This window comes from Hyaena hyaena, unplaced genomic scaffold (genome assembly GCF_003009895.1).
Source record: "Hyaena hyaena isolate Hyena2069 unplaced genomic scaffold, ASM300989v1 scaffold_7, whole genome shotgun sequence".
NCBI lineage: Eukaryota > Metazoa > Chordata > Mammalia > Carnivora > Hyaenidae > Hyaena > Hyaena hyaena.
The window spans coordinates 7,461,576-7,479,787 of NW_024080639.1; the positions used below are offsets into that span (position 1 = coordinate 7,461,576).

General features: G+C 37.5%; 2 protein-coding genes across 4 annotated transcripts in view; one reads left to right on the top strand and one right to left on the bottom strand.

The window, feature by feature from the left end:
• Positions 1-2,536, bottom strand: part of PHKB (phosphorylase kinase regulatory subunit beta) — a 234,772-nt gene extending 232,236 nt beyond the window's left edge. For 2 of the 3 annotated variants that reach the window (XM_039241575.1, XM_039241564.1), the window contains exon 1: positions 2,442-2,536. In XM_039241575.1, the coding sequence (XP_039097506.1) occupies positions 2,442-2,517 (76 nt within the window). In that variant the 5' untranslated portion in view covers positions 2,518-2,536. Of the gene's footprint in view, positions 1-166; positions 280-2,441 lie in introns of all 3 variants that reach the window. The other variant, XM_039241571.1, reaches the window with a different exon arrangement.
• Positions 2,537-2,634: 98 nt separating this feature from the next.
• Positions 2,635-18,212, top strand: part of ITFG1 (integrin alpha FG-GAP repeat containing 1) — a 288,485-nt gene continuing 272,907 nt past the window's right edge. The window contains exons 1-5 of the mRNA XM_039241589.1: positions 2,635-3,040; positions 4,744-4,816; positions 9,865-10,010; positions 11,823-11,880; positions 13,364-13,438. Coding sequence (XP_039097520.1) covers positions 2,833-3,040; positions 4,744-4,816; positions 9,865-10,010; positions 11,823-11,880; positions 13,364-13,438 — 560 coding nt within the window. The 5' untranslated portion in view covers positions 2,635-2,832. The remainder of the gene's footprint in view (positions 3,041-4,743; positions 4,817-9,864; positions 10,011-11,822; positions 11,881-13,363; positions 13,439-18,212) is intronic.

The window sequence follows — 18,212 nt, forward strand, 5'->3', positions numbered from 1 at the left end:
TTCAACATACAGTACAAACCTGAGCCTAGTAACAGCAGAATTGGTGCTCAGGCTTGGGACCACCAAAGAGAAAATAAAACCAAAATGACATATATGGTGACATCAACCTTCAGAAACAAAGATATTTAAAATTACCAAGTGACCCTTTTGGGGTCAACACACTTACCAGACCTTAAGAAAGCAGGTGGAGAAGAGACGATGGCATCAGGTGAGCTGGCCATTTCAAACTGTTGACTCTAATCATAAGCGTCGAAGGCTAAACTACAGCAATTTTCAAAACTGTTTAGTGAAGGTTAGAAGCAATCAGCATTAGATTAATTGAAAGCAGTGTGAGCAGTTATTAACATGATGCAGTGTGCAACAAAGGCAATAATTGAGGTTCATTATAATTTTATTTTCTTTTTAATGACTTGAAAATTTGATTTTCTTTGCTTTGATAAATTATATTTGCTTATATGGATGAGGCAGGAAATATATAATATCCACTTATTAACATTACATAAGAGTAACATCCTCTTGAGCAGTGAACTGACTATGCTACTATGTAACAATGCTCAGAACTTTGCAGTGGCATCTATATTGGAGTCAGGTTACCCCAAGTTTCAAACTAAGCTCAGTTTACATATTCTTCTAAAAATAAGAAACAGAATAAGATTGGTTGTTTTCAATGACATAGGAAGTCAAGGATTCATTCAAGAAACTATACAGTCATCACCTTACAGAGTTAGAACCTGAAACCTCAATTAATTTGAATGACTTCAAATGGTATCTATCTTTTACTACAATGATAGAAACTATACAGGAACATCCAACATTTATTTATACTATGCACTTAACCACTTTGTACACGAAACTGGACTTAAGTGACTGCATTAGACAAAAGTTAAAATTTTAATTTTTTTTCTCACTTAAGAAAGAGAAGGTAGGTTTTCAAAGCTTACTGTAATGACATGCAATTCAGAGAATATAAAAACTGGATAAGAAAATAAATCCTATATGCTTATTATGAGGAAGAGAAATGCTGTAAAATAGATGCGGAGGGCAGAAAACCGTAAGAAAACTCAGGTTACTCTCTTTGACCAGATATTATAAATCCAATTCCCTTTAGAGCTCAAATAAACACATTGTTAGCAGTCAATCAATACTTCAATATGACACAAAAATTTTAAGAAGTGTGAAACACAAATATATGTGACTATCCAAGTAACTGTATTTACTCTGAAATGTACTAAGGAATACGTGTTTAAAAATTCTCTCATATTTCTGTGATAGTTTTGATAAAATCTAAGTAAATAAATGCAAGACTTTGTAAATAAGGTATAAAAAATAATGGTTTTAAGCGACAAAGATTGGATGAACTCCTGTATGATATATGAAATTAGATACTTTATTCAAATTTTAAAAAGGCAAACTACACAAGAAAAGGACAACCAAGAACTTCATAAATTAGAAAAACACCAAACATAATGGGGGCATATTAGATGAGGAAAAAACCCTCCAGGGATCAATGCAAATGCAGAATTAGTTTTCCTAGCGCTATGCCTTTCCTTAACATTAGCATCTGTCAACACTGACATATAGTAATGTCAATCCTTTAAAAGAGATTAATTGAACACTTGTCATTCCACCATCTTTTTTGTTTTATAATAAACACACATTTAGCTCAAGATTATATACAGCCAGCCAGAAATATGGGAAGTTTCCATCCTGTCTCTCAGAGGACTGATCGGCCACAAGTGCTCACTGCAAAGTCGTGACTTTGCAATTTGAACAAGTCAGTTCAGGACACTTTCAACCGTAGTAACTGCCTGCGCAGCGTCTTCTAACCTCGGTGGCTTTGGATTTGGGAGGCACAACTGGGAACTATGTGTCCCTGGGCCACCTGCTCAGGGAAGGGGCCCTGCTCCCTCCAGAGCCCTTAAGCACACTCAACACGACCCCTTCATAGCCTAAGGCCCTGTCTCCACTCAATTTCTGCCACATGGTAATTGGCTAGGGCTCGGAACTTGTGAAGAGTGTAAAAGGGAGATAGAAGACAACACTTTTCTGCTGCCAGTCTTCTAGGCCCAGGTCATAATCACATCTAAGAATGAAGCTGTTTGATTTTTGAGGGAGGACCAACTGTCTTTCCCAGGAACCTGGCAGCTGCCTGATTTCTAAAGAGTAGAACTCCGGTTTTAGTGGACACCACCACCTACTTTCTGAGCGAAACACACACGAAACAGCGTTGGGGGAAAACACATGTAGTAAAGTCGGGACCACCACCAATTTGGGAGATGGGGATAAACGTGAAGAGGGCCAGGACCGCAGTCGGCTTTGTAAGGGGAAACACGCGGGCACAGGTTAAACTCCAGGACCCCCACCAGCCTCCCGCCCAAGGTGCTTGAAGGGGGAGCACCACCCTGGTGCGGGGGAGGGTATGACGCCCCAGCCAGCCAAACCTGAGCGCTTGGCCCGGGCTCTTCGCTCCAACACCTTCCAGTTCCCTTCAGCCATGAGCCCCGCCGCCCCCACCATCTCTCTCAGGCCTGCAGCCTTTGCCACCGCCCCCAAGGCAGACTGTCAGCTCCGCCCAGCCGGCCCCGCCCCCCCCCCCGCGCGACACTGTCGGGAGACGCGCCGGCCGGAAGTGAGCGCAAGAGCGATTTTCTACTCAGCTTCACGGCTTTCCAAGCGTCGGAGGTGTACCTCTAAGGGAAACTGAGAGGGGAGCCGGTGGCGGCTCGTACGGGCGGCGAGGCTGTGCTCTTTCTCTCTCGGTCGGCAGCACGGTGCTTTCCGGCTGCCGTCAAGCGCGGCACTGGGCCGGCGGGCGGGGGCCGAGGGGCTGCCATGGCGGCGGCGGGCCGGCTGCCGACCTCCTGGGCGCTGCTGGCGCCGCTGCTTGGGGGGCTCGCACTGCTGGCAGTCGGGCCGGTCCCGGCGCGGGCGCTGCACAACGTCACGGCCGAGCTCTTTGGGGCCGAGGCCTGGGGCACCCTGGCGGCCTTCGGAGACCTCAACTCCGACAAGCAGACGGACCTCTTCGTGCTGCGGGAAAGTCAGTGCTTGCCCGGCCCTCCCTCTGTCCGCTGTCCCTGTGCCCCTCCTGGTGTACCCAACACCCTTAGCCCGGATGGCCGGTCCTCCTGCATTTCCCAGCCCTTCTCTCCCAATCCTTTCTCTCCCTTCTCCAGCATCCGTTGCAGCTTGCCCATTCTCTCCATCTTTTCCAGCTTCTTGTCCTGGCCTGACCACTCCACGGTTTTATTTACCGGCCTAAGTCCTGGAAACACCCCAGGTTTTTTTTCCTGAGCAGCCTTAGGCCTTCACCCACATACCCCACCTCCCCATGAAATAACCTGCCTTCCAAAGTCCTTCCTGATTCCCAGGAGCCTTTGTACCTTGCCTCTGCGTTCCCTCCCAAAATCCTTTCATTCCTTCCTGCTTTACTTCTTCAATCCTCCTTCCCCTTTGATGAACTGGAAAAGATGCAGCTTGACAATGTCTTCTCATAGGGGATTTTACCTACCTCGTTTACCTTATTATTCACCTGCCCTCTCCCTTTTTCAGCGTCCCAGCTTTCTTTGAAGCAACTCCCCATTGCCCAACGCCCTAAACACTCCACAGCTTACACAAGCAATTTGCAGGGATCACTGATAAACTCAGTGTCTCCTTGGGAAAAGATCCCAAACTGCAGATTCTTCTCCCTCATGAGCTGTCTGGTCTTTTATATGCACCTGATCTTTTCCTCGCTTTGGTCACCCACCATGGCTTCCAAATCTCTGCCCTCGTCAACTCGAGGTTCTTAGGAGTTCTTTGCTTTAACTAAACATCACTAAACAAACCTTACTGTAAATCTTGATGCTGAGAATGGGTATTAGAGGGTCTTAGCATTCTTTTGAGTATCTACAAAACTGGGTAGGTCAAGGGCATGAAGGAAGGAGGTGAAGCAGGTTTATATAGAACTTAACTAGCAGGATATTGGCCTAGGTTTCTTGGGCTCTTGCCAGGATACCAGAGCCCCCTGTGAACCCTATATATTTTTCCTTTCTTTGTATGACTACGTATCTGTTACAAGAAAGGTGCACACTGCCAAACTCCTAGCTACTTCATTCAAACTGGATACAGAGACTCTCCTCTTAACTTTAAAAATGGCTTGGGTTTAATTAAAGAATTTCAAAAGTCTGTTCCAATGATTTCTCCTGAATGCATCCAGTGAGTTCCAAGGATGCACACCAACCTGGGGAGTAGTTCCATAGGACCCACAAGAGGAAGGTCTTGGAGGATTCATCTTTTTCTTCTTAAGTATGTAATCATGTCCTTGTTACTAGTCAGATACCTATAGTAGGAGATCCTGTGTCCTTGGTGCGATGCATCTGCCTGATAAACTAAACAGCTTATAAGGAGTCATGTTATTGGAGAAACAAGGCTTAACATGTGCTATAGTTAAAAGGCTTGTTCATTACATGATTTTTTTTTGAGTCAACTGACCTGATTCCTGGCAAAAGCCATTGGTTTCGGTTTGTTCTGACCAACTGTTCAGTCTTCCTATTTCTCTGCTACTTTTTAAATACTGAATTTGTGATATATTAGGTATCCCCATTCTATTAGACAAGTAGGACTCACCTGGAGAGGGCAGAGGAACTAGAGTAAAATAAAAGTGTTTTTGTTAAGAACAGCACCCAGAAAGCTTTTTGTAACCACTGATTGGAAGTGTTACCTAGAAACTCTTCTCTAATATCATATATTCGCTTCTTTTAGGGAATGATTTAATCGTCTTTTTGGCAGACCAGAACGCACCCTATTTTAAACCCAAAGTAAAAGTATCCTTGAAGTAAGTACAAATGTATCTGTTCCTATAAAAACAATCATTACTGTAATGATTGATATGCAAAAGCTAGTTGGATTGTTTTTGAAATCAATTTTACTTAACTGTGTTGATACAAAACCACTTGTTACCCAGGATGAGTAGCAAGTAATTTGTTAGGAAAAATAGTGAATATACCAAAGTTTAAAAGTCATTTATTTAAAAAATAAATAAATAAATTTGAGTAGATCACATCTGTTCCTGCATACACACCCTTCATTCTCTAGCAATGTAGTACCCCTTCTTGAATGTGTTGGGGGTTGCCCTTCATCCCAAGTGTACCCATGGGAGCACACGCTTCTCAGGTCAACTATGTATTGAGGGTGAAAGGGGTGGCTTCATTTGCACTGTGGAAAAAGTGTTCTAATTTTTTTTTTTTTGTTTATTGACTGGTGGGTAATGAGTTTTTTAAGGTTTATTTTGAAGGAACTTAAACCAAGCAGAATTTTTTAAATGTTCAAATAATCGTTCATTCTTTTATATGACTGGCATTGTCTGAAACTCAGTGACCTTCTTCAGTAGTGAGCCAGCACAGTTTTGAAACATCAAGAAGCAAGGATTGATTGCTGGATGGTTCAAGGGAAAAGAAATGAGTTAGTGGATACTAAGGTGGAAGCTATCAGAAAGTTACAAAATTTCAGTGACCTTCAGAAAAATTTAGGCGAGGGCTTTCAAGTGTGGGGACACAGGGTTAACAAGAGGGCAGTAAGCATGTTGTGAAGAGGAGGTGGAAAGATTTACCTAACAGAAGTGTAGGGTATATGTTGGAGAGTTATGGACCAAGAATATGAGATTAGGGCAGACTAGGAACCTTCATAAATATCGGAAAGAGTTTGAACTCAATCCCAGGAGAAGTGGGAAATCATTATAGGTCATGGTTTAAAGGAGAGATTTAAACAGTATTTTAAGTTGACTTACTTGTTAATCATGTGCAGGAGAATAGTTTTATAGAAAGATCAGAGATTACTTAGGAAATGGTTTTTAAAAAAATATTTAAGTTTCTTTGTGGGGTAATAACTGCTCAGAGTCTACAAATGTTTAAACTGAGACTTATGTTTTTAAAAAAAAATGGCCTTAAGTTAGAACATTGAAAGGAAAGTTTTAAGTGGACAAATAGGAATTTATCCCTCTTGAAAAATTTTCCTAGGTAGCAGATATCAGCATACTTGGCATGGGGTGGGAACAGAAAGATAAATATTATATACAAGAAATGACCTGCTTAAGAATGATTTTTCTTGGAAAGAAATGTTTGAACTACGTAAGGACTAGGATTTCACTAAGTTAAAAAAAAAATCCCAATTCATTTCATTTTTCTTGATTAACAAATGCAGTGTTGTTTTATATACTGTTAAAATTTAGAAACTTGTTTTTTTAAAAAATATATTTAGAATATTTTCAAAGTATATGGAAAGTATATGGGGCTTCTAGGTGACTCAGTCAGTTAAGCATTTGATTCTTGGTTTTGGCTCAGGTTCATGGGTTCAAGCTCCACTTTGGGCTCGGTGGTGACAGCATGAGCCTACATGGGATTCTCTCTTGTTCCCTGCCCCCCCACTTCTCTCTCTCAAAAAATGAAAAGAATATTTTTCAAAGTATAAATAACTCTCCTTCACTCTTTTCTTCCCCCACTCCCCTATTCCTTTCTCAGATGCAACCACTTTTAAAAACTTCAGCTATTTTTTTTTTTGGTGCTTATTTCCATATTTTAAAATAAGCTTTTAAACTGTAATTTCTTCAGTAATTATCTTCATCTCTTGGATTTTTGTTAGCATAGATGAGGGTTTACCGTCTTTAAATTATCTCCATCTCAATTATCATTATATCATATTTTTAGTTAAATCAGTAAACATTGTTTACATTTTGACCATGTAGATTCTGTGTACTTTAGAACCAAGAAGCATACAGTATTTCATTAAAAAAATTTTTTTTAATGTTATTTATTTTTGAGAGAGAGAGAGAGAGACACAGAAGCAGGCTCCGGGCTCTGAGCTGTCAGTACAGAGGCCAATGGGCTCGAACTCATAGACCACAAGATCATGACCTAAGCTGAAGTCAGACACCCAACTGACTGAGCCACCCAGGAGCCCCCAGTATTTCATTTCTTTAGCATTTTTCCTCCTGCAGTAAATGGTTGCTTTAAAAAAAAAAAATCAATTGCAGGGACGCCTGGGTGTCTCAATCGGTTGAGCCTCTGACTCTTGATTTTGGCTCAGCTGATGATCTCACTATACCTGGGATGGAGCCCTGAGTTGGGCTCCATGCTGACAGGAGGAGCCTGCTTGGACTTCTCTTTCTCCCTTTCTCTCCTGCTCATGTGCACAGTCACACTCCTTTCTCTCTCTCAAAATAAATAAACTTAAGAAAACTCAATTGCATAGTTTTCTGTGTACATATCCTTAATTTCTTGGTAGATGTTGCCTCATATTGGCTAAATACCTATTGTACATTTTTATTTTCCCCTTTGAGTCCTGTATACTTCTACCAATCAGAGTTCATTCTTAAGCCTTCTGCAAGATTAGTATTTGGAGACTTTCCCTTTGCTTTTCTTTGTTGGATCCCTCTTTCTTGGATTCTGTGCCATTTTATTCTTACCTTCTTTCTTTACTTCCCTGGAATGTATTCTTCAGGAAATTCCTGAGATAGAATATATGGTATGTCCTTTAATGTCCCCCAGTTTTTTTACTCTTAACAATTTCATTGGTTTATAGTCTTCTGGCTTCATGGGTTGCTATTTTAAAATCCAGTGCTTTTCTTTTTTCTAATCCTTCTAATGTGACTTGTTTTATTTCTAATTTTGGAAGCTTTTAGGGTCTCTCTATCCCTTTTGTTTTGGTATTTCATGATGTTGTATCTTGATATAGATTATTTTTTCTTTATTACCCTGGGTAATAAGTGGACCCCTTCAGACTTGAAGCTGCTATCCTTGACGGCTTTTTGAAATGTTCTTATTTCTTTAGTAATTTTTTTATTCTCTCTCTCAGGCATTCTAATCAATTTGTTATTGGACTGCTGAGTCCACCTTTTATTCCTTTATTTTATCTGTGTTTTTGTTATTTCATTTTGTTTCCCTTTCCAGGAAGTTTTCTAAATTTTATTTTAAGGCTTCTATTGAATTTTTTATGTTAGTTGTCATATTTTTTATCTCCAAGAAGTTTTCTTTGTTATCTCATTATCCTTTTCTAAACACACTGTTCCTTTTTGTTTTATGGACATATTTTCTTCTCTTACATCTTCAAGGGTAATTTTGAAGTTTCTTTATTCATCTCATCTCTGTTTTGTTCAGATTCTTTATTGCTATTTGTTTTGCCCCTCTTTAATATTCATAGTTTTCTTCAAAAAACAGGGGTATCATATTTAAGAGTAAGGCAGTAAAGAGCTAATTGGGAAATCTTTGCATGGTGGAACGTGTCTCCTGTCTCTTGCACTGTGGTTATGTTTCTGGCTGACTAGCAGCCCAGGAATAGGGTAGAGAGAGGGGAAGGACCAAACTGTTCCTTCTGTAGACTTTCCATTAACCCCCTGTTTTTAGCTTAAGGCTAAAACCTTACCCTCTGCTGTAATTTAACTCTGTAATACCTGGTTAATAAACTGTTTGGTCCTTGTCTTGCTGAAAAAGATGGAGAAGGGACCATCACTCACAATACAGACTTTCAGTTAAACCTGTTTTCAGCCTTCTGCATCACTCTTGCCTTTCACAATTTCTGATGACTGCAAATTCTGAGCCTTTCAGGTGTTCTGGGCAAAACACTTTCCTTCTTAAGCCTTTAAGCCTCCACAATTTGATACAGTTTGCTACTATGTCTAATATAGTAGCATGTATGGTTGTTATATCGTCATTTTTAAAAACGGGTATTTTTCATGGAAAAGTTAAAGTATTATTAGAGTTATTTGAGGAAATTGGCATTACCAAAGTGATTTTATTGCAATGAAAATCATTTTTAGGGACTGACACAATTTGAATTTAACTAGCTACTAGCTAGTTCACTATTAGCTTTTAGCTACTTAATTGCTCCAAACCTCAGTTTCCTAGTTCGTTCAGTGAGAATGACAATACCTATTTCAGGCTTGGAGACTTAACAGTTAAAAGCTATTAAGCATTGATGTAATGTGTGGGACGAAGTAGGTAGATGCACCATGATAAATCTATAATATTGTTTTTCTCCACCCTACTTAACGTTTTCAGTATTTTTCTCATTTTCATCTTAAATAAAACCTGTTATATATATTTTTAGAATCTTGATGCTATTTACAAAGTAATTATGTATTTGAAAACTTGCTGTCTTGCTATTTGCTCTAAATGGAATTAAATATAAATTGAACACAAGACCTGTTTTTTTTTTTGGTTGGGCCATTCAAGCTGCATTATGACAAGACATGTTTTAAGTTTTCAAGGTTAATATAAATAATTTCAGAATTATTTTATTATTAATAACATAATATTAGATATATGTGTTTTGATAATATATTGCCAGGTTTAGTAAAAAGAACTTATTTTCCATTGTGAATACTGAATATCTTTCAGAAATAAAATGATTATTTAATTTTTACTGTAAATTTCAAATCTGCATTAAAATCCAAAATTAAATATTTTACAAATAATACCTTTTAACTGATAAATCGACAGTGCTTTATCAATTGATTATGAACCCTCCATTTCTTATAAACCAGCCAAATGCACTGGTGTCCTTGACCAAAAAATTAAGTAAAAGGACTATAGTAAATAGTGCATGAATGTAAAACTGTGCTTACTTGCTTTTTTTTTTTTTAACTGTGCTTTCTTTTGAAATTAGATTTGTCTTGTTATTTAAGATAGCTCTACCTTCATCCTGAGTCCTTTTGTAGACCAAGGAGGCTTACATACATGAAGGGTAATAAGATAGTAAAGAAGAGAATGAAATTGTGAAATTTTAAATTTTGCATTGAAAATATTTGAGTGTAGTACAATACAAAAATAGAGATCTTATGCTTTTCTATTATAGATTGACTTGATACTTTAAAATGTGTGTTTCTTTTAGGAATCACAGTGCATTGATAACAAGTGTAGTCCCAGGGGATTATGATGGAGATTCACAAATGGATGTCCTGCTAACATATCTTCCCAAAAATCATGCCAGCAGTGAATTGGGAGCTGTTATCTTCTGGGGACAAAATCAAACATTAGGTGAATTTGTTTTAAGAGTTCTTAATATGTGTCTCTGGGTATTAAAGGAAGAATATGCCTGTTGTTCTTAGGTAAATTTAACAATAATATTGTTCTGAAATCAGTTTAGTAATGCACTTCTTAAGAGTCAGTAATTGTAGGGGTACCTGGGTGGTTCAGTTGATTGAACGTCCGACCTCAGCTCAGGTCATGATCTCTCAGTTGTGAGTTCAGGCCCCACATTGGGCTCACTACTGTCAGCACGAGCCTGCTTCTGATCCTCTGTCTTCCTTTGTTTTTGCCCCTCACCCACTACCTCCCTTTCTCTCTCTCTCTCTCTCAAAAATAAACATATAAACTTAAAAAAAAGTCAGTAATTGTAAAACTTTTTTAAAAGTCAATTTTTAAATTTTTCTTTCTCAACCCAGGACTAGTGTGGGGTTAAACAAACTCTGCTCTTGCTAGCTTAAATAGAGACAATTATTAAAGGGTTTTTATGGTCTGTGGAATCATTGGGATGGCTAAAAAACAGCTTCTAGGTTGACTTTTCAGGAACAATCCCCAAAGCCTTTCAAGGAAGGCTTTTTACTATCAGAACATGGCCAATTACACAGTAGCTACTAGAATGACACTGTCTGCTGTGACCCTCACCAGCCAAATGGCTGCCCTGTACCCTGCCTCTTGCTACTCACAAATTTAGTGATCAGACACTGAGGTGTAAATGGCAGAAGCACAGCCTTCACTTACCTCCTGGCTTCCAAAACTCAGAGTATATCTGATTGTCAAGGCTTATATCTTAATCAGAATCTCAGATGCAAAGATATGTGAGAAATGCTATTTTGGTTTCTAATCCCCCTTGTCCCCCAGTACAGAAAAGCACAAAAAGGTTGGAGTGGAGCTTCAGAGTCAGTCTACCATATCTACCCCTAATCCTTCAAAAACTTATCTGAAAAGCCAATTAATTTTAACTAAAGAGATGACTTTGTTCATGGAGCCAGTTTTCAAAGTGGGGTGGAAGGGATGCAGTTGTGTTTTCTCTAACATTTAAACTAAAGCAGTAGTTTCAGTACTTCAAATTCATTCAGGCTGTAAATAGCTGAAGAAATAGTACCATGTGAAAAGCACTTTGTTTACGTAAGCATGGACATTTTAGAGTCAAGTAGTTTTGTACATATTGCCAACTGCGTTAGTGCTAAATTGTATTCAAAGAAGATTCACCTAAGAGATTTTTAGATTGAAGCCTCTAAAAAAAAGTTATTTTAACAATGGTCTTAACTGTAGAATGAACCCCAATGATGCCTGGGTGACTCAGCATGCTGACATCGCAGTGCCTGCTTGTGATTCTCTCTCTGTACCTGCTCCACACATTCACTCTCTCTCTCAAAATAAATAAACTTAAAAAAAAAAAAATGAACTCCAGAATTTTGTCTTTACCTACTTGGATGTTCATTTGAGTTAGATTTATAGTGTCTTGTTAATGGTACTAGTTGGAATTACTTAGAGATGAATGTTGAAAATAATATAGACATTTTACCCCAAGTGTAGATATCAAAAATAATAGTGGTTCTGAGTGGCTCACACAGTTAAGCATCTAACTTCAGCTCAGGTCATGATCCACAGCTCGTGGGTTCGAGCCATACATTGGGTTCTGTGCTGACAACTCGGAGCCTGCAGCCTGCAGCCTGCTCTGGATTCATTGTCCTCCTCCCTCTTTGCCTCTCCTTTGCTCATGCTCTGTCTCTCTCTCTGTCTCAAAAATAAATAACATTTAAAAAAATATTTTTTAAATAATAGAAACTGCCTGACTTATATATAAATTTTATTTCTATGCAGATCCTAACAATATGACTGTACTCAATAGGACTTTTCAAGATGAACCACTAATTATGGAGTAAGTATGTGCTTGCTACTCTTTGAATGGTTTTAAACTTAAAAACATGAAATTTCTCACATAAGAGACTATTTTGCTAAGTCCCATTGAAACTAAATTCATTCTCCCTTTGAAGGTGATAGATAGATTAAATGATATTTATTTGTCATGATGGAGGAAAGAGAAAAATGAAATTCAGTATTTTGGAAAGAGGAAGAAATTTGTGTTTTTATTTTTGTTTCAGTAGCTTTGAATATGTTCATTATGGATCTCTATTGATTCTAGCAATGTCATTACTCAAAGAATTAAGGTAACTATTTTAGGGTAAACTATTAGTGCTTGATTGACAGATATGAATGGTATGGGATTTTTTTCCAGAAATTTAGACAGATGTCTCTACTAAGGAAAAACTTACCCTTTTTAAATTTATTTTTAAAAAATTTAATGTTTATTTATCTTTGAGAGAGAAAGTGAGAGAGACAGAGCATGAGTGGGGAGATGCAGAGAGAGGGAGACACAGAATCTGAAGCAGGCTCCAGGCTCTGAGCTGTCAGCATGGAGCCTGACACAAGGCTCAAACTCAGGGACCACAAGACCATGACCTGAGCCACAGTTGGACATTCAACCAACTGAGCCACCCAGATGCCCCAACTTATCCTTTTTTAAAAACTCTTCCTTAGTGTTATTTATTCCTCAAAGTAGACTCATGTACCAGGATAAATGTAATCCAAATTCCTGTCAGGATTTTTGATAATGGTACAGAGATCATTTTGGGAGCTAAAACAATGTACAGCTACATTCTTGTTTCCATTGCTGCCCTTCATATAGTTATTAAAATAATAGTCATATTTTATGGCCAGTGGCCATTAGAAGTCTGAACTATAAATCCATGGATTAATTATTGTAAAGCCCCTCAGCTTAATTTCATTTATAGTTGTGTATATTTTCATTGTTGTTGCAATATTCAATGGCCAGTATGAATTTTTATATCAGCTGGAAATTACTTTTGTGGGTTATTTCTCCTCAGTCCATGTAACTAAAAAGGGTGGGTCATGATTCTGAAACAAGTACTGTTTTCTTACCACTCAGAAATAGGCTAGGTTATGCAGAAACTACAGACAACCCTAAAATTTCACAACAAAAGTTTATTTCTTACACCATGTGTCTTTCCACTGTGGGTCAGTGGTAGGCTTTGCTCTGTACCATCACTCAAGGTATATCAGAGGCTTCCATCATCTGTGGAGCTGGACCATCTGAAACACATGTTCTTCTCATTGCTACTACCAGCTTAAAGAGGGCTAGAGGTCCAGTAATAGATAATAAACACTTTGGCCTGGAAATGACACATATCTGACACTTTTCCTGACATTTTATTGACTATAGCAGAAACTGGTGAGCATTGCGATGTCTACCACATCCCCCCAAAGGTTATTATCCTTTTAAAGCTAGAACATGAGAATTTTATGAAATATCAGCTTTATGTTTTTAATGTTTTTTTTTTCAGCTTTAATGGTGATTTAATTCCTGATGTATTTGGTATTACAAATGAATCCAGCCAGCCACAGATATTATTGGGAGGGTGAGTAAACATGATTATAACCATGTAATTAATTGTACTTATTGCTGCTACAGGAACTGTGTATATATGTAAACTGATTGCTTTAACCATTAGGGAAAACCCTAGCTCATTGGAAATCTTTGCTTTTAAAGATTTTTAAAAGGTCATTTGGTCAACATATAAGCTTTCTCAACCAGTTTGGGATTTGATCTGCAACTGCTATCTTGGTAGAGCCAGCTTAATCCATTTATCCTTCTGGAAATTAGAGACACAAACTTTACAGGTTCCCTTTTGAATGTTGATTCATTAGATATTTTTTAGGAAAGATTTAATTTGAACGTTCCTGTAGTCTTGATTGGATTCTCTACCTTAGTCATTTTATCTCTGAGCTTTTTAGTGATAGGCCTGTTCCTTCTTCCTTTTATTTGTTCATTGAGCAATCAATAATTGCCTGAGAATGTAAACACTCCTCTGAGCTCTGGAAACTTTTCCCTGTATACTTACTTATCCTTGACTGACATGTATGCTAGGATTCTCTCACTATTCTTGCGTGCCATTCTTTTGAAAATCTGTTTGGAATTTTGCAGCTCAAAGATATAATTCCTCTAGGCTTAAATAGAACTGGCCTCTTGAACATTTATAGACAGATACTTTCCACGAGATCCCTTTAGCTTGGTTAATTTTTTCTGTATCTAATAAGGCAAAAATTTAGTTTAAGAATACAGAATACATTTACTTTCTTGACTTGACAGTGAGTTCAGAGAACTATCTTTTTATCATTCTGTCATTCCCAGGTGTTTGGAAACCTAATGAATTTCCTTTCTGGGTTTTGGAAAAGTTGTATATTTTTATATGCACCTTTTTTGTTTAAACTGTTTTATTTATTTCTGAGAGAGAAAGAAAGAGACAGCATGATCAGGGGAGGGTCAAAGAGAGAGGGAGACACAGAATCCAAAACAGGCTCCAGGCTCTGAGCTGTCAGCACAGAGCCCAACGCGGGGCTCGAACCCACGAACCGCAAGATCATGACCTGAGCTGAAGTCAGACGCTTAACCAACTGAGCCACCCAGGCGCCCCATATGTACCTTTTGAAATGTGATTCATAAGCATATAGATGAGTAATTGCCAAAATTTAAGGTATTATGAGAAGGAACTATTACATTTCCTGTCACTTTTTCTGAAGGTTTTCAATAAAGAATATGGGTGTTTTGATGCTAGGGATAGTGACCTTTGAAGGACTTACTGTGAATCTTGAATGAGAAATTTGTCCCCCCCCCCCCCGCAAACTTTGAAAAAGCTTGAAGAACCCTGCTCTAGAAACCAGTTGGATGGAGATCTTTGGCCTACTGTGGCCCTGTCTAGGGGGAACTGAGTGTGGTTGAGGCTGGAAGAAGGCACAGGCCACTCCTACCATGATAAGTCCTGCTTATTTGCCTTGGGCTGGGACTACTCAGGAAGTTGTCTTTTCATTTCCTTTCTTTAAAGGCGTGCGTGGGGGGCCGCCTGGCTGCCTCAGTCAGAAGAGTGTGCAACTCCAGGGTTGTGCGTTTGAGCCCCATGCAGGTATAGAGAATACTTAAATAAAGAAAAACTTAAAAATACATAAGTAAATAAAGGCATACATGTGATTGAGAATGTGATGTTGACTTCTGGCCTGCTTTGTTGCATGATAATTTCCATTTTAGTCAAAGAAATACTTGGGATACCTTTAATATGTTATTTGATCTTTAGAAACTGAAAGTTTTTAAACAGCTTTTGTTAATTCAGAAAGTAAAACTTACAATATCTTTGTAAATTTTCTACTTTAATCTAAAAGAAAGCTAGAGTATCATGTGATAGTGTCATAGCTTATTTACTTGCTCTGAATTCTGCATCAGGGTTTTTCCTCTGTCACTTCCTAAAAAATGATACCTTTTAAAACTTATTCTGCCTAGAGAATTCACTTTTCACTTTTATTCACTTTTATTTTTTAGACCTTATACTCTGGCATACTTTAGTATACTGGAGTCATATAGTAATATCCTGGTATTTTTTGATATTTCTCATTTAAACTTTCATTTACAGATTAAACTTTAATAGCTAACTCTATTATAAGTAACAAGTTTGTATCCAAGATATCCTATTTCCAGTTTAGAGAATGAAATTCTATAACTTGGCAGAAAAGAATTCCTGTCAGTAGCATTTTAGAATAACTATAGCCTGGTGATATCATGATTCAGGTAACAGAAAACTGAATATGTCCCTATGAAAGCAAGCATTAATGTGTTATTAAAATAAGACAAATATATTTAGGCCATACCACTTTTACAAATACTGACATATATACAGGTACGTAAGTGAAAAAGCCATCAGCATTGACATTTGGGACTTTTCACATGACCTCTGATTAGAAGCCCAATCTTATTTATCAAGAAATCTAACCTACTTTTTGCAACTTAAATATTGTGCTTTATGGGCACAGCAGACCCAAGATTATCTTAAATTTAATTAAATTTTTCCAGAACCTTAATTTTATGGGAAATTTGCAATGATCTTTAAATAGAGTGCTAAATGCTCCCATAGGATTTTGCTGAAAAGCCCACAGCTGTAACCTGGTCCAGTGCAGGCATAGAAATAGGAGATTGCCCACAAGTAAAACTCAAATTACCGATTTGGCTAGAGTAAAGGTACACATGGCCAGTCTAAGAAGGCAGTGGTAATAGGCAGAAGAACCCCTTTTCCTTTGTACAGTGGGGGCTATCTAACAGGGACAGGAAGGATGCTGAATCTACTGAGATGCCAGAGATAATTGAACTATGTTAAATGGTCAGAGGTGAGGCCTTGGTTTGTGTCTCAACCCCACTTTATAATGACTTAAAATAACGTAATCATGTGTCACATTACTTAAAAATAACACCTAGCCATTAAGTGTTAGAATGGCTTTTGCAGTGATGTGAGGTTATGATTAATGAGCATTTTTCTATAAAGGGGAGTTTGAAACTGATGTTGCGGAAGCATTCAGAATATTTAATATTGAAACGAAAACATTTTACTTGTAATTTTAATCAAAGCCAAATATAATATTGGTCTGTTCAAAAACTGTGACACCTGTACTGAGTTGAAACACAATTCTGGATCAGGCCAAAGTTGTATACTTGAGAATATTAATGTAGGTACGTGATAGATAAATACTTTGCCATACTCTTTACTTCACAAGTGATTGCATAAGAATTCTGAATGAATATTAGTGGCAATGAAAGCAGCCATTTTTAACTATAGATGAGTAATTTTCCTCCAATGCCAGAAAAAAATTTATATTTCTACTGTTTAAATATAGTTAGCTAGTATCCATCCAAAAGGTATAAATACCTTTTTCCATGTAATCTTTTCTCACTTTATACTAATGACTAATTTATTTAATTCCCTTCATTTTTACTGCTGCTCCTTTTGTTGGCTTGCTGATGCATTACAAAAAATATTGCAAATATTTTCTTTAATGAAATAATGATATGATATTGTATTACAAATCTGTTGTTTGAAAAAATAATGAGTTAAAGATTTATGATACAAAGGAACCAAATGATCATCAAGGCAGCTTTTAACTTTGTAATTAGCATTAGTATCCATAATCTTAACAATAAAAGGTAGCTTGAGATGGTTCATATTTTCAGATATGAAAATACTTGAATTCCCCTAATAACCATCACCCCTTCTGACCTTATACACCATTTATATTTGGAACATTGTTGTTGATTGGAATCTATTAGAACTTGAGAAATTAGTTTAATATTGATATTTCCTTAGAAACAGTACAACAGTTTTCTAAGTTTCCTCTTTTCCTAAAGAAACTTTCTTATTGAAGATAAATTCATTTATTTTCCCATCATTTCTCATCTAAATCTTTCTCCTTTCAAAATTAAGCCACGGAAATAGTGAAAACTTTTGCAAGATGACAAAATTGAATATGAAGTGATTATTTAAATAGCATGTTACCTAAGATCCTTAATTTTATTTTCTGGAGTCCCACTAGGAACTTTTTAAAAGAGAGAAAACGGGGGAGAAGGGGAGAGGGAGAGAGAAAGAATCTTGAGCAGGCTCCATGTTTAGCACGTAGCCCTATATAAGGCTCAATCCCACGATGCTAGGATTATGACCCAAGCCGAAATCAAGGTTGGGGCTTGATTTTCAGAGCCCTTTTCAGGGGTCAAATGACCCACAAATCCCTGGTGATTAATCATACTTTGTTTGAGGTATTGGTTGGCAAGATTGTATGTAAGTGAATTTTTGTTTTTAAGTGCATGTTTTAAAATATTTGTTTTGTTTTTCTTTTTTTCTTCTTATTTTAATTTACATGCAAATTAGTAAACATATAGTGTAATGATTTCAGGAGTAGAATTTAGTGATACATCACTTACATGTAATACCCAATGCTCAACCCAGCACGGGTCCTCAATGCCTCTTGCCCATTTAGCACATCGCCCCACCCACAATCCTCCAGCACCCTTAGTTTGTTCTCTGTATTTAAGTCTCTTATGGTTTTTCTCCCTCCTGGTTTTTATGTTTTTTGCTTCCCTTCCCTTATGTTCATCTCTTTAGTATATTAAATTCCACATATGAGTGAAGTCATATGGTATTTGTCTTTCTTTGACTGACTTACTTCACTTAGCATAATACACTCTAGTTCTATCCATGTTGTTGCAAATGGCAAGATGTCATTCTTTTTGCTTGCCGAGTAATATTCCATTATATATGTATATAATGTTCCATTATAGGTGTGTGTATATATATAATGTATATTATATGTGTATATATATAC